This window comes from Pelophylax lessonae (genome assembly GCF_965119305.1).
Source record: "Pelophylax lessonae genome assembly, chromosome: 13".
NCBI lineage: Eukaryota > Metazoa > Chordata > Amphibia > Anura > Ranidae > Pelophylax > Pelophylax lessonae.
In genome coordinates this window covers 172,240,491-172,264,712 of record NC_138780.1, presented here as the reverse complement: position 1 = coordinate 172,264,712, position 24,222 = coordinate 172,240,491, and the positions used below count along the sequence as shown (strand labels likewise).

General features: G+C 44.1%; 1 protein-coding gene across 2 annotated transcripts in view; it reads left to right on the top strand.

The window, feature by feature from the left end:
• Window positions 1-24,222, top strand: part of SAV1 (salvador family WW domain containing protein 1) — a 58,692-nt gene that overhangs the window by 18,828 nt on the left and 15,642 nt on the right. Inside the window, exons 3-4 of one of the 2 annotated variants that reach the window (XM_082242684.1) lie at window positions 7,964-8,234; window positions 10,992-11,147. In XM_082242684.1, coding sequence (XP_082098810.1) covers window positions 7,964-8,234; window positions 10,992-11,147 — 427 coding nt within the window. The remainder of the gene's footprint in view (window positions 1-7,963; window positions 8,235-10,991; window positions 11,148-24,222) is intronic. The other variant, XM_082242685.1, reaches the window with a different exon arrangement.

The window sequence follows — 24,222 nt, the reverse complement described above, 5'->3', positions numbered from 1 at the left end:
TAAGATACAAATCACATTTTGAGCATCCCCTGCAACAAAAATCTCATTTTTGGTGAGAAACTCCCAAAAGGAAATGTCATCAAAAGGGATGCAGACCCTGCCAGTTTCCTCATTGGAGCCCTGCAAGTGCAGCAGCTGACCATTATAAAACCACTCCCATACAGATTCACGCTGCATATTTTCCTCTGACTGTCCTATGAGACTGCAGGATCCCTGACCCTCTGTCTGAACCCTGCTGATTGGCTCTGTGCCGAACACATGCACCCCCCCCACCCAAGAAAAAAAAAAAACTCTAGCAACACACACACCAAGCTGATCATGTGCAGAGTGCCCCTAAGGCTCTGTTCTATCACAAGATGGGTTGGGGACAGTAAAAGGAGGGGAGGATCAGAGTAGACAGGCTCAAACAGCCTTTTTACACAATGCGGAGGATTAACCCCTTAGGTTCCACAGTGAGTATAACCAGCATGCTTCACTGCATATACAGACTTAGTAAGACTTTAACCACTTGCGGTCAGCCCCTCCCAGGCAAAGTGACGTACCGGTACGTCACTAGCCTGGGAGCCAATAGGGGGCGAGCGCACGCCGTTGGAGGCGCGCTCCGGCCCCCGCTCGTACCCTAAGAAGCCCGCGCGTGTGACCGGCGGACCCGATGTCCGCCGGTCACTCGCGATCGTCGGGTAGAGAGGGAGAAAGGCAGGCGGCTAATGTAAACAAAGCCGCCTGTCATTCTTCTCTGTGTAAAAGCACAGATCATACGGTACTGCTATGTAGGACCGCTGATCTCTGCTGTTACACACAAAGCCACATCCAATCACAGTTAGAATCACGCCCCTAGGGACACACTTAACCCCTCCCTCTCCAATAAAGTTAACCCCTTCCCTCCCAGTGTCATTTTTACAGTAACAGTGCATATGTATAGCACTGATTACTGCAGTAATGTCACTGGTACCCCCAAAAGTGTCAAAAATGTCAGTCAAGGGTCTGATCTGTCCGCCGCAATGTCGCAGTCCCGCAAAAAAAATGCAGATCGCCGCCATTACTCGTTAAAAAAAAAAAAAACAATAAAAATGACAAAAATCTTTCCCTTTGTTAGTAAACGCAATAACTTTTGCACAAACCAATCAAAATACACTTGTTGTGATTTCCTTTACCAAACATATGTAGCATGAAACAAATTGGCCGAAAATGTTAAAAAATTTTGATTTTTACAATTTTTTGGGGGGGAATTTCATATAAAAAAAAAATGTGAAAAATATTGTTATTTTTGCAAAATTGTCGCTCTTTTTTTGTTTATAGCGCATGATCAAAAAATCGCACAGGTGATCAAATACCACCAAAAGAAAGTTCTGTTTGTGGGAAAAAAAGGACGTAAATTTCGTTTGGGTACAGCGTTGCACGACCGCAAAATTGTCCGTTAAAGTCACGCAGTGCCGAATCGCAAAATAGGCCCTGGTCAGGAAGGGGGTAAAATCTTCCGGGGGTTAAGTCGTTAAATGTTAATAAAAATTACCTTTCTGTTTGAGGCTCGGTTCACACTGATGCGATGCGGGAAGGCTGCGAATATGCAGCGTGTTCCCGCATCGCAAACTCACCCCTGGCCGTTCACACTGCTATATACGATACGCAGGGGGTGTCAATGAAATCTTAACGACACCCCCAGTTTGATCGCATATCGCAGTGCGATCTGACAGTTCGCACAGGATCGGATCGCACAAGTGTGAACCAGATCCTGATGCGGCTGCAAAAAAGGGTCCTGTGCGTCTTTGCTGCGGGTGTGGTGCGAATTTAGCCATACAAAGTGTATGGCTGAATTTGCACCGCACAGCCGATCGCATGTAATGAAGGAGCAGTGCGCTCCGATATTACATGCGATCGCTGCAGCCGCACATATGTGAACCAGTACTAATTTTACAGCGCTGTCATTTTCTGTAACATGCAATGTGGAAACCTGGAGGCATTCTGTAGACAGTATACAGAACGCCTCCCAGAAATGTCATTCCTGTTTGTGTGATTGGCTCACTGATTTTCCCAGAAGTCTGCACTAAGATACAAATCACATTTTGAGCATCCCCTGCAACAAAAATCTCATTTTTGGTGAGAAACTCCCAAAGGGAAATGTCATCAAAAGGGATGCAGACCCTGCCAGTTTCCTCATTGGAGCCCTGCAAGTGCAACAGCTGACCATTATAAAACCTCTCCCATACAGATTCACGCTGCATATTTTCCTCTGACTGTCCTATGAGACTGCAGGATCCCTGACCCTCTGTCTGAACAGTGCTGATTGGCTCAGTGACACACACACACACACCACACACACACCACACACACACCACACACACACACACACACACCTAATCATGTGCAGAGTGCCCCTAAGGCTCTGTTCTATCACAAGATGGGTTGGGGGACAGTAAAAGGAGGGGAGGATCAGAGTAGACAGGCTCAAACAGCCTTTTTACACAATGCAGAGGATTAACCCCTTAGGTTCCACAGTGAGTATAACCAGCATGCTTCACTGCATATACAGACTGATTTTACTGTTGTGGGTTTAGTAAGACTTTAAGGACACATGGAAAACTTAGTGACAGCATTTTTCTGAATAACAAATAGCTGTTTTGCACTCGGCATACTTTTCAGCATTACAATGTAATGTAAGCACCTGAATTTTATTTGATATCCGAGTCTTCCATCCCTTTATACAGCCAAGCCCATACTGGGAAAGGGAATAGCAGCACAAGGAGCCAATCAGTGTTGTTGTAGTGCTCATATGCTAACAAGGAGCATGTTGATGGGAGGAGAGAGCAGAGTGACCGAGAGATTAACTCATCTGTATGTTGCTTCTTCTTTCACTGTCCAGTCACAAGCTGGAGGAGGGACTAGTCCTACAAGTATTACTTAACCACTTAAGCCCCGGAAGATTTTACTCCCTTCATGACCAGGGGGTATTTTGTGATTCGGCACTGCGTGACTTTAACGGACAATTGCGCGGTCGTGCGACGCTGTACCTAAACGAATTTGGCGTCCTTTTTTTCCCACAAACAGAGCTTTCTTTTGGTGGTATTTGATCACCTATGCGATTTTTTTTTTTTTGATCATGCGCTATAAACAAAAAAAGAGCGACAATTTTGCAAAAATAACAATATTTTTCACATTTTTTTTATATAAAAATTCCCAAAAAAAAACATGTTTGGTAAAAAAAAATCGCAAAGAGTGTATTTTGATTGGCTTGAGCAAAAGTTATTGCGTTTACTAACAAAGGGAAAGATTTTTGTCATTTTTGTTGTTGTGTTTTTTTTTTTTTTTGCGGGACTGCGACATTGGGGCGGACAGATCGGACCCTTGACTGACACTTTTGGGGTTACCAGTGACATTTCTACAGTAATCAGTGCTATACATATGCACTGATACTGTAAAATTACACTGGCAGTGAAGGGGTTAACTTTATTTGAGAGGGAGGGGCTGTGTGTGTCCCTAGGGGCGTGATTCTAACTGTGATTGGCTGTAGCTTGAGCTGTAGGAACAGTGATCAACGGTCCTACATAGTAGAACCGTATGATCTCCATTCCTACACAGGGGAGAATGACAGGCGGCTTGTTTACATCAGTCGCCTGCCTTTCTCCCTCTCCACCAACGATCGCCGAGTGGGGGGTCCGCGGGGGGGGTCCGTGACCGTGCAGGAGCGTGCCTCCGGCGGCGTGCGCTCGCTCCCCATAGCTTCACAGGCAAGTGACGTACCCATACGTCACTTTGCCTGTGAGGGGCTGACCGCCGCAGTATATGTACTTGTGGCGGTTGGAAAGTGGTTAAAGAATAACCCTTACCTTTTAAAACAACCTATTCAGTCTTAACCTCTGTTCTCAGCTGCATAGGAGGCATAGATGGATTGAATCTTGGTCGGTTCTGCAGGGACCGGCCATGATTCGATCCATCTTTGGGCAGTCTGGTTGTACTGAAGGCCAAACCATCAAGCAACTTCAGTACAACCAGCCTGCCAGATTTTTTTGCATGTGATTTCTACTAGATTTCTATTCTACTAAGGATCCTTTCACACCAAACGCAGTTGGATGCATTTTGAACAGCACTCCAACTGCATAGACAGCCCAAAATCAAGTAATCCTAAAGGCCTTAGTTCACATCATTGCAGTGCAGTTCAGCGCAGATGGGGAAAAAAAAAGCATGCTGCATTTTTCCACACGGCAAATGCAGGGGACGTGAATCAAATGCACTGGACCAGCACCGCACTGCACGTTAAGCAAAGAAAATGGAAATATGCAGTACAAAGCGCATGCAAAATGCATTCATGTGTGTGTCAAGCGCGTTTCATATGCAGTCATAAACGTGAAGTTATGTGCAGTTTCTGGTGTGAATTGGCCCTAAGCTGTAGCTGGCAGTAATCATTGCGTTCTGCCGGCCAGGAAGACTCCCTGACCCCCCGCTCCACTGCCAGAACACAATAGTGCTGCTGGAGGCATTCCCCCATTACCTCTGACTGTTTTGATGGGGGAATCGAGCACATAGTTGCAAGAAGGAAAATCCTATCATCCAATGGCTTGCCAAAGAGAAGTGTGGGTGGAGACAATGGGGGGTGTTCCTGGCACAGCCAGAAAACTGACCACGCTGAGATGGCATGCCTAGCGTTGTCAGTTTGAAATAAAGTAGTGGACTGGCAGGATCACAAGGTAGTTGTCAAAAGAAGCAATAAAAAGATAACTGGATATGTTTTAACACAAGTACCTGGTAGAGCAGGCACATATCAGGAATATGAAAAGTTGGTAAAACTTAAAGTGTTACTAAACCCACAAGAGTAAAATCAGTCTGTATATGCAGTAAAGCATGCTTGTTATACTCACTATGAAACCTAAAGGGTTAATCCTCTGCATCGTGTAAAAAGGCTGTTTGATCCTGTCTTCTCTGATCCTTCCCTTCTTCCACAGTCCCCAATCCATCTGCTAATAGAACAGAGCCTTGGGGGCACTCTGCACGTGCTTAGTTTGGTGTGTATTACTAAGGAGTTTTTTTTTTTTCTTGGGAGGTTGCATGTGATCAGCAATGGGCCAATCGGCACTGTCCAGACAGAGGGTCAGGGGTCCTTCAGTCTCATAGGACAGTCGGAGTGCAATGAAAAAAAAAAAGATATCGGTCGATCACTAGTTAATACCGATATTTTGGTCATCGGATATCGGTATCGGCCAATATTTTTGGACATGTAAAAAAAAATTTTTTTTTCTAAATGTACTCCTTGTGGAGGGATCTGGGGGTCTAAAAGACCCCAAACCCCTCCTCTGCACTAAAAAGCATTCAAAACGCCAAGTTTGTCTGTTTTGAATGCTGTCAGTTTTTTTAATTTGGCGCTGAGTACCCGGAAGTGATGTCATAACATCACTTCCGGGTTTTTTCCATGGAGAACGGCGCATGCGCACTTGCGGCAGGGATACCGGCTTTTACGGGGACACATCTTCATGCTACACCGGGTCTTCTCTTCGGGGGCAGGGGTTGGAGGTAGGATGCCGTGGTCCCCCGGTGGAATGGGAGACCCGGGTGAACCGTGGAAGGCGGAGGGAGGGGAGGGGGGGGGGACATCCCCTCCCGCTCCTTGTAATGACAGCCGAGCAGCTTCTCAGCCACATCGGTTGCCATTACAAGACAGCCGACTGTTGCCTATGGACGCCGGTACCGGGGTGATGCCTCTAGCTGTAGCCATCACCCCAGTACAGCACTTTCCCGAAATATCGGCAATATCGGTAACCTCCAGGGCCGATTCCGATATATCGGGGAAAGTGCAGATCGGCCCCCGATATATCGGTGTTGCCGATAATCGGTCGATCTCTAATGAAAACTCCTATAGGCTTTAACCAGACTCCGATAGAAGTCTCAAGACTGCTATATACTGCTGATAGGAGAATGTATTTAGCAGTTTATATTTACTAGAATGATCGCATTTCCATGTTCTGTGTACTGTGGGAGACCAGATATAGTGATTGCAGGCTCCTGGGTTTAGTAACAATTTACCCGCAGCAGAGAAAAAGCACCTCTCCTGTCAGACAAGGCTGTACTCTGTGGCGCAGCTGTGTAAACCTCCGGAATGGATGTACAAATCCTTTGACTCCCTTAGGCCTCTTGCACACTGCAGTTTGCAAAAGCTCAGTACAACTGTTTTTTTTTTTTTTTTACTGATCTAAAATGCAGCTCATTGTTTACAATGTAAATATAATACAACGGTGTTGCGCCAGACTTTATAGAATATGTGTAAAAACCAAAGTATCAATACATAGAAAATATACAAATATATTTATGTGAAAATAGTGCTGAAACAAATCTTTTAAATAGTGCCAAACATATGCTTTTACAATTAAATGGTGATAAAGTCCATCAAAAAGATCCGTTGAGAAGAATTATGGTGAGCCACCTCCGTGACCTCGTGAGCACAATCACCACCAGCTAAAGTAGCTTCTCACCGGCGCTTTTCCACTGCATGGAACCGAACGGTTCGGCTCGCTTTTGCGCTTTTCCACTGCATGGTACGGTGTTGGAACGGTATGGTACAGTGGCGCTTTTCCACTACATGGAACCGAACGGTTCGGCTCGCTTTTGCGCTTTTCCACTGCATGGTACGGTGTTGGAACGGTACGGTACAGTGGCGCTTTTCCACTACATGGAACCGAACGGTACGGCTCGCTTAAACAGTAACACCTCGGTTGTGGTTCCAAGAGGGCCGTACCGATACCATATCCCACAATCCTTTGCATGCAGCCTTGACTTTTTGTCACTACTAGCCACTGATTGGTCAGAGAATCCTTGTTATACCACCCACTTTACTCTAGTGGAAAAGCAAACCGTACCGAACCGTTCCAACACCGTACCATGCAGTGGAAAACCAAACAGAGCCAAGCAGGGCCGAGTGGAGCCGAGCCGGTACTTGCAGTGGACAAGTGCCATTTAAGACCCAAGAGTCAACCCGGGTCTCTCACAGCTGTCCCCACAACGGGGTGTCAGGATGATAATCCCCCGGCGGAAGTACAAACGGGTTCCAGGTTCCACTCTCATGTAATCACGGTCACATATAGGACAGAAAGGAAAAGATCTAATGATCTCCGCTTAATAGTAAAAGAAATTTATTGCCAGAGATACACTTACATGAACAGGCACTATATAGTGCATGAATAACACTCAAATCCCGCAGTGGTCCGGAAAGGACGCAACGCCCAACATGCAGGCTCCGTCCCCTGTACGCGTTACGTCGGCGCTCTACGTCTCTACTTCCTCGGTAGGGGATTGTTTACAATGTTCCTGTACACACAGGCGCTGCATATTCTTGGGTAAAAATATTATAGAAAAATCTGCGTTCCCGGTCAGTATTTTTATGCGTCCATACACCAAAATGCATTAAAAAATTAGCATATATATTAATGGGTTTTGCTTAGGAATGTATTGTATGTGGAAATTTGCATACACTCATAAATGCGCAAAATACAAACATCTGAAATTTACGTCCAGAAATACTGATGCTCCGTACTGTGTGCAAGAGTCCTTCTATGTATTTCATCTATTTAGCTAAATTACAGTAATTAAATTTTACCAAACCGTGATGAAAGGTTCCCATTCCCTCTCTATGTAGTCCTGTTCTCTGACAGCTGCATCTCTGGCAAGGTGAAGTTCATATTCTATGTCAGCCTTAAGGGCTTCTGACCTTTCCAGGTCCCATTTATGCTCCAAAAACAACAATAAAGTGCTCATCCCCTGAGCTATGAAATGATCCTTTCAAGAGTCAGATTCTTGGGGGAGGGGCTGCTGGAGAGGTGAATGAACTTGGGAGTCTGTATATCTGCATCGTCCTTTATTTGTGCAGCTGGACTTGACTGTGGTGTAACCTAGTGCATGTCTTCCTCCTTTCCGCCTTACAGGATAACGTCGATTGCATAAATAAAACAATGTAACTTTTCTTTTTTTTGTCCTGGGACAGGCATCGGAAGGGTTGCAGCCACCTCTTTAGGAAACCTGACCAACCACAGTTCAGAAGATATGCCTCTACCGGCTGGCTGGTCTGTGGACTGGACAATAAGAGGGCGAAAGTACTACATCGATCACAACACTAACACTACGCATTGGAGTCACCCATTGGAGAGGGAAGGGCTGCCCCCTGGCTGGGAACGCGTGGAGTCAGCAGAGTTTGGGGTTTACTATGTGGATCATATTAATAAGAGAGCCCAGTACAGGCACCCCTGTGCTCCTAGGTACGTCATTCTTATCTTTTCTTCTTATCTTAAAGTCTTACTAAACCCACAACAGTAAAATCAGCGTGTATATGCAGGAGAAGCATGCTTGTTATACTCACTGTGTACCCTAATGGGTTATTCCTCTGCATTGTGTAAAAAGGCTGCTTCATCCTGTCTTCTCTGATCCTCCCCTCCTTTCGCAATCCCCATTCCATCTGTTGATGGTACAGAGCCTTGGGGGCACTCTGCACATGCTCAGGAGGTTGGTGTGTATTAGAGGTTTTTTTTTTTTTTTTTTTGGTGTGCATGTGATCAGCACAGGGCCAATCGGTACTGTCCAGACAGAGGGTCAGGGGTCATGCAGCCTCATAGGACAGTCAGAGGAGAATCAAAACTCCTCCTACAAGCTTTAACCAGTGCACAGCTGGACACTGATAGAAGTCACAAGGCTGCTATATACTGATGATGAGAAAATATATTTAGCAGTTTATATTTACTAAAACTATTGCATTTCCATGTTCTGTGTACTGTGGGAGACCGGATATAGTGAGTGCAGGATCCTGGGTTTAGTAACACTTTTTAAGGAATGATTGCACACTCAATAAACAATGAGGCCGTCCTCAACGTAGGACCTCAATTAAGATGTCTGAAAGAGCCAGGGTGGCACAATAGCTAGTGAGAGAAACTGGCATCGAGTAACAAGCTGAGGCAGTACGCACCGACATTTTTTATCTTATAATGGGTTCGAAAGGGGGTGAGAATAAGGGAAAGGGGGGAAAGAGAGCGAGAGAGAGGGAAAAAAAAAAGGGGGGGCAGAAAGGGGATGGGAGTGAGTATCCTCTGCATTGTGTGAAAAGGCTGGTTGATTCTGATCCTCTCCTCCTTCCACCAATCCACCCCCTGATAGAACAGAGGTTAGGGGACAAGCTGCACATGCTCAGTTTGGTGTGTATTCCTAGAGCTTGTTTTTTTTATTTTATTTTTTATTTGTTTTTGTTTTTCCTGGGAGGTTGCATATGATCATCACAGGGCCAATCAGCACTGTCCAGACAGAGGGTCAGACGTCCTGCAGCCGGAGTAGGAGTAGGATGAAAACTCCTCCTACAAGCTTTAACCAGACACTGATAAAAGACTGCTATATACTGCTGATGAGAAAATATATTTAGCAGTTTATATTCACTAAAACTATTGCATTCCCATGTTCGGTGTACTGTGGGAGACCAGATATAGTGACTGCAGGCTCCTGGGTTTAGTAACACTTTAATTCTTCTATATTCTTCTATAATTATAAAGCCAAAACCTTTCCTTTTTATGTTTGAAGCGATTGTAAACTTTAGAATTAAATAGAAAAAAAATGTCCTCCTGCAAAGTAATTCTGTTATGTGCTAGTATGCTTCGCACATTAGCACTTTATGAAAGACTTGCTTTGAAATGAAGGCCTCCAGCGGGGCAGTGTCACCACTGACAGGGTTTTCATCTTCACCCGGTCTTCCTTCCGGGTTCAGGGGCTTCGGCCGAGCTGTGATGTCACTGCCATGGCACAGAGCTCTGAAAGTACGGCCTGAGTACGCCATTCCTTCAATGCGCCGGTGACGTCACCGGCTGCTAAACAAGCGGTGTATGTTTAGGAGATATTCATTTTGCCTACAGGTAAGCTTTATTGTAAGCTTACCTGTAGGTAAAAACCACAAAGCAGAGTTTACTACCACTTGAATATATTTTGGATAGAGTGGGGAGCATTTTATTGCGGTTTGTTGACATTCACCCTTTTTATTGGTCCTGGTGACTGTTTCTTGTTGAGGGTGACGGGCTCTGTTCCCTGTCTCCCAATTGTTATCCGCCGTTGTCACCCTATTACAGCGGCTTATCATGTGTGACTACATTGCACAGAAATGGTCCGCTGTTATCACTATTAAGAAATGGTGACAACAGCAGTCACTATTGTGAAATACCATGCAGCCATTGCTGGAGTACATGGCAACAGGAAGTGGCTGCAAAGAGGCTGCAGAGGATCAGCAGCAAAAGATGAAAGAAGGAATTGTGCTATAAAAATAGCATTTATTTATAATGCAGTTTTTTTTTTTTTTTAGCAATATTTAAAGCTGGCCATAGATGGAGCGATTTTTCTTTTCTTTCTTTCTTTTCTTTTCTTTCTTTTATTTTCTTTTCTTTCTTTTTCTTTTCTTTTCTTTCTTTTATTTTCTTTTCTTTTTATTTTCTTTTCTTTTATTTTCTTTTCTTTCTTTCGTTCTTTTCTTTTCTTTTTTCTTTCTTTCATTTTCTTTTCTTTCGTTCTTTTCTTTTCTTTTTTCTTTTTCTTTTCTTTTCTTTCGTTTTCTTTTCTTTAGTTTTTCTTTTCTTTTCTTTCGTTCTTTCCTTTTCTTTTGTTCTTTTCTTTTCTTTCCTACAACCACGGCTTGCAGGAAAGAAAATAGCTTGAGTCCTCCATTAACACAGTGTTGATGGGAGAATCCCTCCCGAAGAGCCGTTGTGCTCTATAATAGCCACTAGCAATAATCGCATGTAAAATCCGACAGGCTGGTTGTGCCCACGTTGATCGATCAACTTGGGTACAGTCAGCCTGCCCAGTCATGCTCCTGCTGAACCATCTATGGCCGGCTTCAATCTGTTAGGATTTGCATCTGCTTAGAACAGTGTTTGCCTGAAACTCTCTTAATGTATTGTATTCAGAGTGAAATGCCGGAGCTGGGTGGGTTTATCAGTATCTGGCCTGCTGTACATTTGCCTCATTCCAGTGTTGTTCTTACTCTGCAGTGTTCCTCGCTATGACCAGCCCCCTCCCCTCCCTCCTCCTGTCACTTATCAGCCTCGGCAAGTGGAGAGAAGCCAGCCGCTCCTAGTGCCTGCCAATCCATACCATACAGCAGAGATCCCAGACTGGCTCCAAGTGTACGCCAGGGCGCCTGTCAAGTGAGTTGGCGTTTTTTTTTTTGCTTTTGTTGCTTTATACTGTCTTAAAGTGCTCACAGGCATGAGATTATGGTGCGGTTGGTTAATGTGATCCAGATAACCAAAATATCTTTCCGCTTGGCCAAACATTTATGTTTACTCCTATAAGGAATTGAGTTAAAGAGGAAGATCTCGGTCTGGAGGACTATCCAGAAAATAGGCTCAATCCACAGTGCTAACACACCAGGATAAGGACACTTATTAAAGCTGAACTCCATCTTTTGATACACATTTTAGCCAAGCTGACCCAAACAAACTGTCCCTCACTAGCATGTGAGGCCGCTGGATGTGCGGTAGAAACTGTATGTAGCTGCGGCTTCATAAAGCATACAGCACTGTGTTCCGGGTTCGAGCCTAGACTTCTTGTCTCATACCCGGAACAAAGTAGAATCTGATCAGCGCTCAGCCAATCAGAGAAAGCTATGAATACAAAGCTTCCGCAAATTGGTTAAGTCAGAAGTTGTGATATCACCCCAGCTTTGTGACACTGCCAATCAGAGGAAGCTTTGTATTCATTGCTAGAAATACATTGCTTTCTCTGATTGGCTGAGCCAGTCAGACTCTATTGTGTTGCGGGTATGAGACAGGAAGGTCTGAGCTCGAACCCGAAACACAGTGCTGTATGTAGCCTCAGCTACCTACAGTGTATACCGCACATCAGCGGCCCCACATGTTAGAGAGGGACATCGTTCGTTTGGGCCTGGCTGGCCTAAAAAAAACATGTAAAGTATATCAAAAGCTGGAATTCGGCTTTAAACCAAATTATTCATATAATTTAAAGATACAGTGCATCCGGAAAGTATTCACAGCACTTCCACATTTTTTGTGTTACAGCCTTATACCAGAATGGATTAAATTGTTTTCTTGAATATTCTACAAACCATACCCTATAATTACAAACAATGTGAAAAAAAAGTTTGTTTGGAATCTTTGCAAATCTATTAAAAATAAAAAATTAAAAAAATCCAATGTACATAAGTATTCACAGCCTTTGCGCAATACTTTTGTTGAAGCACCTTTGCACCAATTACAGCCTCAAGTCTTTTTGAGTATGATGCTACAAGCTTGGCACACCTATTTTTAGGCAGTGTCCCCCATTCTTCTTTGCAGGACCTCTCAAGCTCCATCAGATTGGATGGGGAGCATCGGTGCACAGCCATTTTCAGATCTCTCCAGAGATATCCAGTCAGGTTCAAGTCGTGGCTCTGCCATGGCTACGTAAGGACATTCACAGAGTTGTCCCATAGCCACTCCTTTATCTTGGCTGTGTGGTTAGGGTCGTTGTCCTGTTGGAAGACAAACTTTCGCCCCAGTCTGAGGCCCAGAGCGCTCTGGAGCAGGTTTTTATTAAGGATATCTCTGTACATTGCTGCATTCATCTTTCCCTCAATCCTGACTAGTCTCCCAGTTCCTAAAGCTGAAAAACATCCTCACAACATAATGCAGCCACCACCATGTTTCACTGTAGAGATGGTATTGGCCAGGTGATGAGCAGTGCCTGGTTTCCTCCAGACATGACGCTTGCCATTCAAACATTCCCATAGACACACTCCTAAACCTTGTGGACAGCCTTCCCAGAAGAGTTGAAGCTCTTATATTTGCAAAGGGCGGGCCAACTCGATATTGAACCCTACGGACTTGGACTGGGATGCCATTAAAGGTCATGTGCATGTAAAGACAGGCATCCTGATTCCTGATACTTTTGGTAATATAGTGTGCTTGCCTGCTCACAGCGATACCCAGACTGTATGCTCAGCTTACAACAGCCTGGCCGATCCTTCTGCGCATGTGCAGGAGTGACATCATTCCGCGCCGGCCAATGAAGATGACCTGAACTTGGCACACAGGAGAAGATGCCAGCGGCGTCAAGGGATCATTGGGAAGGTGAGCATCCTCCGTTTAGTTCCACTTTAAAATGAAAAGAAGGTTTACCTTTCCTGTTCTGTGCAACAATATTTTGCAGAGAGCAGTACCTTACCACCTCCTCTGGATGTCCTCTGCCAGCACTGTCCACTCTTACTTCCTGCGGGTGCCCCCTAAGCAAGCCAGGTGCTAAGGGGGCACCTGTGTGAGCACACTCCCGAGCCAGGATGTGTGTCCATAGACACACACAGCCCCAGTAAGCCGCACCCCCGCTCAGACTTCTAGCTAATGCTACATTTCCTGGAGTTCTTCTGCAACATATGAATGCACTTTTGTTTAATTGGATGCTGTCCTGGTGTTTGTCAGAAGAGCTCTGGCATTCTTCCTAAAGAGACACTGTCAACAAAAAGAGAGCTTCTGACAGGTATGAAATACAGGAATCTTCAGTCTCCTTACATGAATGCCAGGCTGCTCTGATTGGATGGATTGTGTTGGCACTTCCTGCTTTCCACACATTTCTATTGGGAGAGTCAGCCCTTCCACTATTTGGAAAGCTTCCAGGCAGAGCCAGTGCACTGAAAGTTGTTGTAGGTATTTATGGGTATCTTTTATATTCTTGACTTTGTACTTGTCAATAGTAGGTAGGGATGCACCGATGCCCTTTTTAATCGGCAAGTACGAGTACAGATACTATCAGTCAAATACTCACCTATACCGAGTACCGATACTTTACGGTGCGATTTGCATACATACAAAATTCCTCTCTGAATCGCATTTGGTTTGCCGCACGGCTCCTGTGTGAACCCAGGCTTGTCATAGTGATTTGGAGCCTGAGTTCACACAGGAGCCGTGCGGGAAACCTCCCTGCATGGCGGGTTTCACTAACTCCGGCTCCCGATCTGACTTCAGACATTTGCGGCTTGGGCTTCCCCTGCCTCTCCTATTACTTTGTTCCCCTCATCGTCAGCGGCTCTATCCCCTCCAGCCTCCAGTCGTTCCAATTCCCCAAGTCCTACTGTACGAGAGTGCTGCGATCCCCCGCTGTCCGAGGCCGAAAAGCCCATTTACCAGTCCGAGGCCGAAAAGCCCATTTACCAGTCCGAGGCCGAAAAGCCCATTTACCAGTCCGAGGCCGAAAAGCCCATTTACCAGTCCGAGGATTTGAAATCCCAGCGGCTTTCTCTGCTTGCAGTGCTGACAGTACGGGCTAAAGGGCTTCTGATTGGTCAGCGACATTAATGTGACGGTGCTGACCAATTAGAATCCCTGTAGTCCATACTATCAACACTGCAAGGAGAGAAAGCCGTGGAAAAGTCAATTCTTTGCTGTGCGATTTGGGCATCGAAAGCATTTTCACGAGTACTCCATATCGGTATGGGTGCATGACGGATTTGTATCACAAATAGTAGTGGGTAATTTGAATCACTAGGACTTGCCAGAACCTGAAAGTTTATTAGATGGACTGACCTTTTATTATACATAGAAACTGCTGGAGATGGGAAGATTCACAGGCACAGTTCAACACAATTGACTCCTTTTGTTTATTGATAGTAACATTCCCCGTTGTCTTCCAAAATTGAACAGAATGGTATTTTATGAGCAGCACTTTCTATCTACCTGATCAAATCTTTGTTTTAAATAGTTCTTACAATAAGAAATCCTCCCATCAGTTCCTCGTCCAGGACCTCTGGCCAGCTGATGACTTTGGGCTTTGATTTGTTGTTGGGGGGTTTATACAGCTTAGATAAAATCTCACTTTACTTGCATTCTAATATAAATCTTAGACTGTGTGCCAAGCCAAAATTATAAAAAAAAAAAAAAAAAAAAAGGTTTACCTCTGCAATACATGTACATTTCCCTCCATTTAATTCTTTAAGCAACCTACACATACAGGGAAATAGCTGTTGGATGTGTCAGAAATATAGTGCCTTGCCCTACCTTTCTCTTTGACGTGACAACACAAGGGGAATTTATCAAAATTGGAGCAGCTATGCATGTAAACCAATCTGCTTCTATCTTTTTTCATTTTAAAACTCAGCTGAACAAGCTAAAGATGGAAGCCGATTGGTTGCCATTCGCGGCTGCTCCAGTGTTGCTAAATTCTTGCAAAGTGTATTTTCAGCTCTAAATGCAATGAATGAAGCCGAAGCATTAGGTGTCCGCTATTTCAACTTGATTTCTGATGGATTATAAAATACACAGACCTCTCCCCCTCCCTATCCCTCCCCCCATCTTCAGAACCCCTCCTATTGCAAAGGCAGAGAGCACAGGAAGTTATCAGGTTGCATTGCAAACTTTCTTGCAAAATCAACAGATCATTTTTGCATTTATCAAACAGATATAACAAAAAATACATTACAAGTAGGGATGCACCGAATGTTCGGCGGCCGAACATTATTCGGCCGAAAATAAAAAAAATAGCACTTTCGGTGTTCGGCCGAATAAGTCAAAAGGCCGAATAATTTTGTGCCGAATAATAGGGCTGAACGATAGTCGATATGAAATCGACTATCGTTCTGTGGCCGTAGGCGATATTCATATCGCCGAGGTCACGATATTTACAGGGGGAAGGGACTCGGAGGAGGACTCTCAGACTTCCGTGAAGCCGGGACACTTCAGCGGTGAGCATACATTACGTTACTCACTCGTGCACTGCAGCCCGCCCCACACATTCAGTGAGTCTTACTCTCCTCCCTAGTTTTTTCAATGGCACATTCAGGAAGCCAATCACGCCGTGATTAGCTGCACAGCGAACCAATCACGCGTGCCTGCACACCTGATTGGTTCCGCTGTGCCGCTACTCACGGCGTGATTGGCTTCCTGAATGTGCCATTGAAAAAACTAGGGAGGAGAGTAAGACTCACTGAATGTGTGGGGCGGGCTGCAGTGCACCAGTGAGTAATGTATGTATGCGGCTGTGCTCCTTTCCAGGCTCCTACTAGTCCACCTCCAGCCTCCTACTACCACCACTATGAGAGACTGTCTGTCACTGTATAATCTGATCGAGTCCACACTGACACTGACTGACTGTCACTGAGTAATTGATGTGACCACATTAACCCTGACCTGCCCAGTGCCCTGTATCTGCAATTAAAATTTACAAGGCTGCCTGCATGCTTCCTGATTTCCATTCCCAGCATCCTTCCCAATCCCTACAGTGTCACTAACATTAACCCTATGGTACAAGGCTGCAGTGTGCACTGAATCCCATTCCCTACAGTAACATTTAGGGAGAGAGACATGAGAGGACAAGAGAAAGAGAGAGAGAGAGAGACATGAGAGGACAAGAGAGAGAGAGAGAGAGAGACATGAGAGGACAAGAGAGTGAGAGGACAAGAGAGAGAGAGAGACATGAGAGGACAAGAGAGAGTGAGAGGACAAGAGCGAGAGAGACATGAGAGGACAAGAGAGAGAGAGACATGAGAGGACAAGAGAGAGAGAGACATGAGAGGACAAGAGAGAGTGAGAGGACAAGAGAGAGAGAGACATGAGAGAACAAGAGAGAGAGAGACATGAGAGGACAAGAGAGAGAGAGAGACATGAGAGGACAAGAGAGAGAGAGAGAGAGAGGACAAGAGAGAGAGAGAGAGAGAGACATGAGAGGACAAGAGAGAGAGAGACATGAGAGGACAAGAGAGAGGGAGAGGACAAGAGAGAGAGAGACATGAGAGGACAAGAGAGTGAGAGGACAAGAGAGTGAGAGGACAAGAGAGTGAGAGGACAAGAGAGTGAGAGGACAAGAGAGTGAGAGGACAAGAGAGTGAGAGGACAAGAGAGTGAGAGGACAAGAGAGTGAGAGGACAAGAGAGAGAGAGACATGAGAGGACAAGAGAGAGAGAGACATGAGAGGACAAGAGCGAGAGAGTGAGAGGACAAGAGAGAGAGAGAGAGACACGAGAGGACAAGAGAGAGAGGACAAAAAATTGGCAAAATAAATGGAAAAAATGCGAAACACCGCGTTCGGTATTCGGCCTTCGGCCAAGAATTTCATTTCGGTGCATCCCTAATTACAAGGCCTCTTTCACACGATACTCCGGTTTGAGAATCTACTTTTTTCATCTGTTTTGTGCATTATGTAAATAGCATTTGCGTGCATGAGGCGTAAATTACTGACCAAAAATGCAGATTTTTCTATTTTTGTTTTTACTGAAGAAAGCACGGCCCTTGTTTTATGCACCAGTGTGCATAGGCACATTACAATTAACTTCATTAGCTTAGTAAAAAAAAAAAAAAAAAAAAAAAAAAAGTTGTACTGAGCTTTTTTAAGCTGCAGTGTGCAAGAGGCCCAATCCTTCTTTTTTTCCACTATTGTCACATTTGTGTTGATGCTATTGTACACAATGCCAAACTCTAAGCAGATATGAAATACACAAATTAAAGTATTTCTATGATAAGTAATACATAATTACATTTATTTAATACAAGCAGTGTGAGTACCTGGTATCAGCCTCTTATAGGCCCTGTGCAGCAGGGCTGGAGTGTGAGAGGACGAAGCAGTACAAAAAAGAAATCCATTCATGTGCTGACAAGAAACATGCTGATAGGAGAAAGCAGAGGCATAGAGAGGTGAGCTGATCACAGTGCTGCTTCTCCTCCTTTTACTGTCCAGTCACAGGCTGAGGCAGATCCAGGACAACCTGGGTTCAGAGGAAGTGGGTTGATTGTTGCTGGCATCTAGCAGCAGAAAAAAATACTACAGGGAAAATCTCTTGATTGAAACATCATATTTTAGGCTGTGCTAGTTTTTTATTTTATCTTTTTTCACTTGACCCCCCAAGCCATCTCTGACATTTCTCACATCTAAAAATCAGCATTTTTTTTGCTGGAAAATTACTTGGAACCCCCAAACAATTTATATATGTGTATATATGTATATATGTGTATATATATATATATATATACAGAGGACCTAAAGAGTAAAATGGTTGTTGCAATTCTTAATTTTACGCTATATTTGCACAGCAGACTATCAAATGCAAATTTTCAGGGGGAAAAAAAACAAGGAATTTTAGTGCACAAAACCCAATTTAATACCCCATTTGTGAAATACAGAGATGATGTTATGCCTAGTAGATAGATACCCCAACATGTTGTGTTTTTTTAAAATTGGCCGTGCAATGGCGGCAAACTATATTATATTATATTATCCGTAAGCAATGGTTTAAATGGTAGAGGGTGATGGGTGTCTTGGGAGCCGCACATCACGTCAAGACCTGCTGTATGAAAGTGAATGCCAGTCTCAGCCTGGACCCCCGCCCGGCTATGCCACCAATGTATATTCCCATACTCGCCTCCAGGACTTTTCCAGAGCCTCGCCAATTCTATGGAACTCTTTACCCCAATCTGTCAGATTATCTCCTTCTCTATTAGCTTTTAAACGATCCCAGAAAACCCTCCTCTTCAGAGAAGCCTATCCTACCCACACCTAACAACCATACTTCCATTTTCTCCATCAGCTCATCCCTCACGGTTATTGCCTTCTGTTTCACTTGGCCCTCCCTTCTAGATTGTAAGCTCTAACGAGCAGGGCCCTCTAATTCCTCCTGTATTGAATTGTATTGTAACTGTATTGTCTTCCGTCATATTGTAAATCCTGAATAATAATAATAATTTGCAAATAAAATTACTGCGCTAATGTTAATAAATGCAGACAGCTGCTAGCGCCACAACTCGACAGAACATTGTGTAGCAATAAAATGTAAAAAAATATGTGCTGTGCTATAAATGATGTAAAGTAAATATTGTAAAGTCTGGTCCTAGATTTATTGCTCCTGCTCTGACGTTCACAGTGACACCTCACATGTGGTGCGATCACCGTTTTATGTATGTGTGTGGGACCAATGTGCGCCTTCGTATTTGTGTGTGAGCATGGGGGGGGGGGGGGGGGGGGTGACTGTTTACATTTTATTCTTTTCATTGTTTTATACCTCCCTTGAAATTTTTTTTTCTTAACTTTTTTTCCGATACGGTTGGTCAGATCGGTTCCAGGCTCCCTTGTGGGAGTTTTGAGTTGGGGGTAACCCTTTTCTGCTGCCTGTAAAAGTGATTGAGTGGCTGTATAGTTGCCTGGTTTACTTTTATTCAAAAGAGAATCGGCTCCTGAAAAGAAACAGGGTCATGGTTGTAGCTTCAACCTTGATCCTTATAAAACACGTATATACACGTACGGCAGTATTGGGGTGGTTAACTACTTGACCTCTGGAAGATTTATGACCAGACCATTTTTTGCAATACAGCACTGCGTTACTTTGACTGACAATTGCGTGGTCATACGACGCTGTACCCAAATAAAATTTGTAGTTTTTTTTCCCACAAATAGAGCTTTATTTTGGTGGTATTTGATCACTACTGCGTAATGGCCCTGGCTGGCAAGGGGTTAAACATCTAGGGCAATCAAAGGGTTAAACGTGTGCCTAGTCAGTGTATTTGTGTGTGTGTGTGTGTGTGTGTGTGTGTGTGTGTGTGTGTGTGTGTGTGGTGCTTTTACTAGGGGAAGTGATGGATTTTATTCCCTGATTTGCAGATAAAGGAAAATCCATTAGGACCCCCCCCCCCCCCCCCAACCCTCAAGCTCCATCCAGCCTCTGTTCCCAATGATCAGCAAGTGCCAGTGGACATCCATTGACCATTGACCAGCACCCACGGATTGGCTTCTGCTGTGACAAATCACAGAAGAAGCGGGTAGTGCAGAATCATCTCATAAAATTAGAGTATCATCAAAAAGTTAATTTATTTCAGTAATTCAATTCAAAAGTGAAACTCCTTTTTATATAGATGCGTGATAGATCTATAAGATATATAGAGAGAGAGTGAATTTCTTTCTTTTAATTTTGATAATTATGGCTTACAGCTAGTGAAAACCCAAGATTCAGTATCTCAGAAATGTTAGAATATTACATAAGATCAATAAAAAAATAGGATTTTTATTACAGAAATGTTGGCTTACTGAAAATATCATAAAAACAGTATAGAATCAAATGCCGTGGCTCACAGTGTGCTTGTGTCTAACAGGACCCACCTTAAGCAGATGCTGTGAGCCACGGCATTTGATTCTATTCTGCTCGTTTTTACGATATTGCTGTAATTAATAAAGCTTTCCTTATGCATTATGGGCTTCACTATGTATTGCTTCTTGCTATTCTGGTGATACGATATATGTGAGTCTATCTACTGGAGTCCTGTGTGGAGAGAGAAGTTTGTGGCAAGTTCTTGCAGTCTCGATGCTCTCAGCATACAGCCGTCATCTGCTGTTGGAACTTAGTGCCTTTTGAATAAGTGATCGACCAATATTGTTTTTTTAAATGCCGATACCAATACCGATATCGGTATCGGCCGATATTTTCAGACATTACATTTTTTTTTTTTTTATTATTTTAAATTTTTTCTTTTTTTTTTTTTTTTTTTTTTGTTACTCCTTGTAGAGGGATCTGAGGGTCTAAAAGACCCCAAACCTCTCCTCGGCACCGAAAAGCATTCAAAATGCCAAGTTAGGCTGTTTTGAATGCTGTCAGTTTTTTTAACCACTTAAGCCCCGGAAGATTTTACCCCCTTCCTGACCAGGGGGTATTTTGCGATTCGGCACTGCGTGAATTTAACGGACAATTGCGCGGTCGTGCGACGCTGTATCTAAACGAATTTGGCGTCCTTTTTTTCCCACAAACAGAGCTTTCTTTTGGTGGTATTTGATCACCTGTGCGATTTTTTTTTTTTTTTTTTTTTTTTTTTTTTTTTTTTTTTTTGATCATGCGCTATAAACAAAAAAAGAGCGTAAATTTTGCAAAAATAGCAATATTTTTCACATTTTTTTTATATGAAATTCCCCAAAAAAAAATGTAAAAATCAAAATTTTTTAACATTTTCGGCCAATTTGTTTTATGCTACATATGTTTGGTAAAAAAAAATCGCAAAAAGCGTATTTTGATTGGTTTGCGCAAAAGTTATCGCGTTTACTAACAAAGGGAAAGATTTTTGTTGTTTTTTTAACGCGTAATGGCGGCAATCTGCGATTTTTGCGGTACTGCGACATTGCGGCGGACAGATCGGACCCTTGACTGACATTTTTGACACTTTTGGGGTTACCAGTGACATTTCTACAGTAATCAGTGCTATACACTGGCAGTGAAGGGGTTAACTTTTTTTGAAAGGGAGGGGCTATGTGTGTCCCTAGGGGCGTGCTTTCTACTGTGATTGGCTGTGGCTTCAGATGTATGAACAGTGATCAACGGTTCTACATAGTAGAACCGTATGATCATCCTTCATACACAGGGGAGAATGACAGGCAGAATGACTTTCTCCCTCTCCCCCGACGATCGCAGAGTGACCGGCGGACATCGGGTCCGCCGGTCACACGCTCGGGGGGGGGTGCGTGACTGCGCGGGAGCGCGCCTCCGGCGGCGCGCGCTCGCTCCCTAGACCCTCACAGGCTAGCGACGTAGACCTACGTCACTTTGCCTGTGAGGGGCTGACTGCCGACGTAGATCTACGTTAGGCAGTCGGCAAGTGGTTAATTCGGCGCTGAGTATCTGGAAGTGATGTCATGGAGACCCGGGTCTTCTATTCGGCGGTGGAGGTAGCATTCCCAGTGGGACAGGAGACCCAGTCGAGACACAGGAGGGGAGCGCATCGGTTGTCACTACAAGTCAGCCGACCGTTTGCTATGGACACCGGTATCAGGGTGATGCCTCTAGCTGCAGGAATCACCCTGGTACATGCACTTTCCCTAAATATCGGTAACTTTAGGGGCCGATTCCGATATATTGGGGTAAGTGCATATCGGCCACCGATATATCGGTGTTGCCGATAATCGGTCGATCCTATATTTTGGATCCCGGTTGTTGCCTACTTTTTTTTTTCTCTTCTGATATGGTGATTGGATTGACACTGTGGTGTGGTGTGTTTCCTACACACACTGATGCTGATGTGGGGTCTCCTCTTCATTCCCCTTTTTTCCCATTTTTAATATGGACTGCCATTCATTTTTTTTCTTGCTGCATATAGACTTTTACATATTGTCAAGAGGAAGATGAGACACACCAGACCCAACAATGCAGACGAGCTGAAAGTAACCTGGGCTTCCATAACACCTCAGCAGTGCCACAGGCTGATCTCCTCCATGCCACGCCGCATTGATGTAGTAATTCCTGCAAAAGGAGCCCCCACCAAGTATTGAGTGCATACTATACTGTACATGAACAGACTTTTCAGTAAGCCAACATTTCTGTTCTAAAAATCCAGTTTTTGTTTTTTTAATGGTCTTATGTAATATTCTAATTCTAGTTTTCACTAGCTGTAAGCCATAATCATCAAAATTAAAAGGAAATGCTTGAAATATATCACTCGAAATATATCACTCTGTGTGTAACACATCTCTAGAAAATATGTTTCACTTTTTGAATTAAATTACTGAAAAATTACATTTTTAATAATATTCAAATTTTATGAGATGATCCCATATAAGTGATTCTGCACAGAACGGCCACCCTGTAGCAGTAAATCTGCTGTTGGGCGGTCGTTAAATGGTTAATGGGTTGCAGTTGTGCCAAATGTTTATTATTTGTTGTATTATTTGTATTGTTTGCTTGGTTTCCTATCTCATGCTGGCTCTGCTGCAGGCACAGTTTAGCCCGGAGCCAAAAGAGTCCAGGACACTGTCACATACCCTCTCCAAGCTGCTTGCCCATCTCTTTGGCACAAGCTGACAACTGGGGGGGGGGGGTGCGCGTTACATCACTTTGTTTCTGCGCTGCACTTCCCCTTTTTCAGTGGAGTGTAAGGAATGCTCAACTACTCAGCAGTTATAGCAGTATGGACTGGAGGGGACGCATATGGCACTTTTCCACTGCAAGTACCGGCTAGTACCGGCTCGGCTCTACTCGGCCCTGCTTGGCCCGGTTTGCTTTTCCACTGCGGTACCGCATGGTATAGTGTCGGGAACGGTTCGGTACGGTACGGTATAGGTTTGCTTTTCCACTAAAGTAGTACTAAAGTTAAGTGGGTGGGATAACAACGGGGTGGTGTGATTCTCTGACCAATCAGTGGCTAGTAGTGACTGCATGCAAAGGATTGTGGGATATGGTACCAGTTTGGTACCTGTTGGAACCACAATCGAGTAGGTACTGTTTTTTCAGAGCCGTACCGTACCGTTCGGTTCCATGCAGTGGAAAAGCAAACCTATACCGAACCGTTCCGACCCTATACCATGCGGTACCAGCAGTGGAAAAGCACAAAAGCGTGCCGAACCGGTACGGTTCCATGCAGTGAAAAAGCGCCATTAGTGCTCCTGAGCTAAACAAGAGGACGCCATACAGGTGGGGGGGGTTGCACTGCCAGGTCAAGCACAAACTCCAGTTATCTTTCATCCTTTTCTCTTTATAAGACTCTCCTTTAAAAATTAAAGATTGCTAAAGATGTTCTGTCTGCTCATCACAGAGAGTATTGTACCCAACTCACTCTTTGGTAGAAATCCATTTCAAATCCACAAATGTTTCTGATCTGTTCTTTTTTGCTCTTTTTAAAATTTCTATTTTTTATTTATTTTTATTTTTTTTACTCCCCCCTTGAGTCAGAGATGAGTTTCAAAATTTTCATCCAGTAACTGCACAGGGTCATGTGGTCATTTCCATCTGTTCTTAGTATCTTTCAGTCAATTGCTGCAGAATAGTTGGACATCTCATAGCGTGGATGGATAGAAGTGGAAATGCTCCGAGGGAATACGTCAGCTTCTTGGCCTTTTTCCGACTCTCTGGATATATAGCCAAATGCAGATTGTTTTCTCTGACCTCAGCCCTGTCAGCAGGCTCCAGACATAAAAACTAAGAAAAACCTCCCCCGTTAACACGGCTTTATAGAATACAGCCTCAGCACTGAGAAGCTTTCAAAATCTTCTGAGCACAGAACATAGTTTTATTATTTCACACCCTACTTTATTTTCTAAAAGATCAGTGATGTGTATTTACAACCTGCCTCATACCTGGGCCAATTTAAACTGAGGATATGATAGATAAAAATCCTTGCTTACTTCAACTAGTATTAAACTCATTTTTTTAGTTTTGAGTGCCGGTTCACATTTATGCGATGCGGGAACGCTGCGAATATACAGCGTGTTCCCGCATTGCATCCGCACCCCTGGCAGTTCACACTGCCATATGCGATACGCTGGGGGTGTCAATAAAAT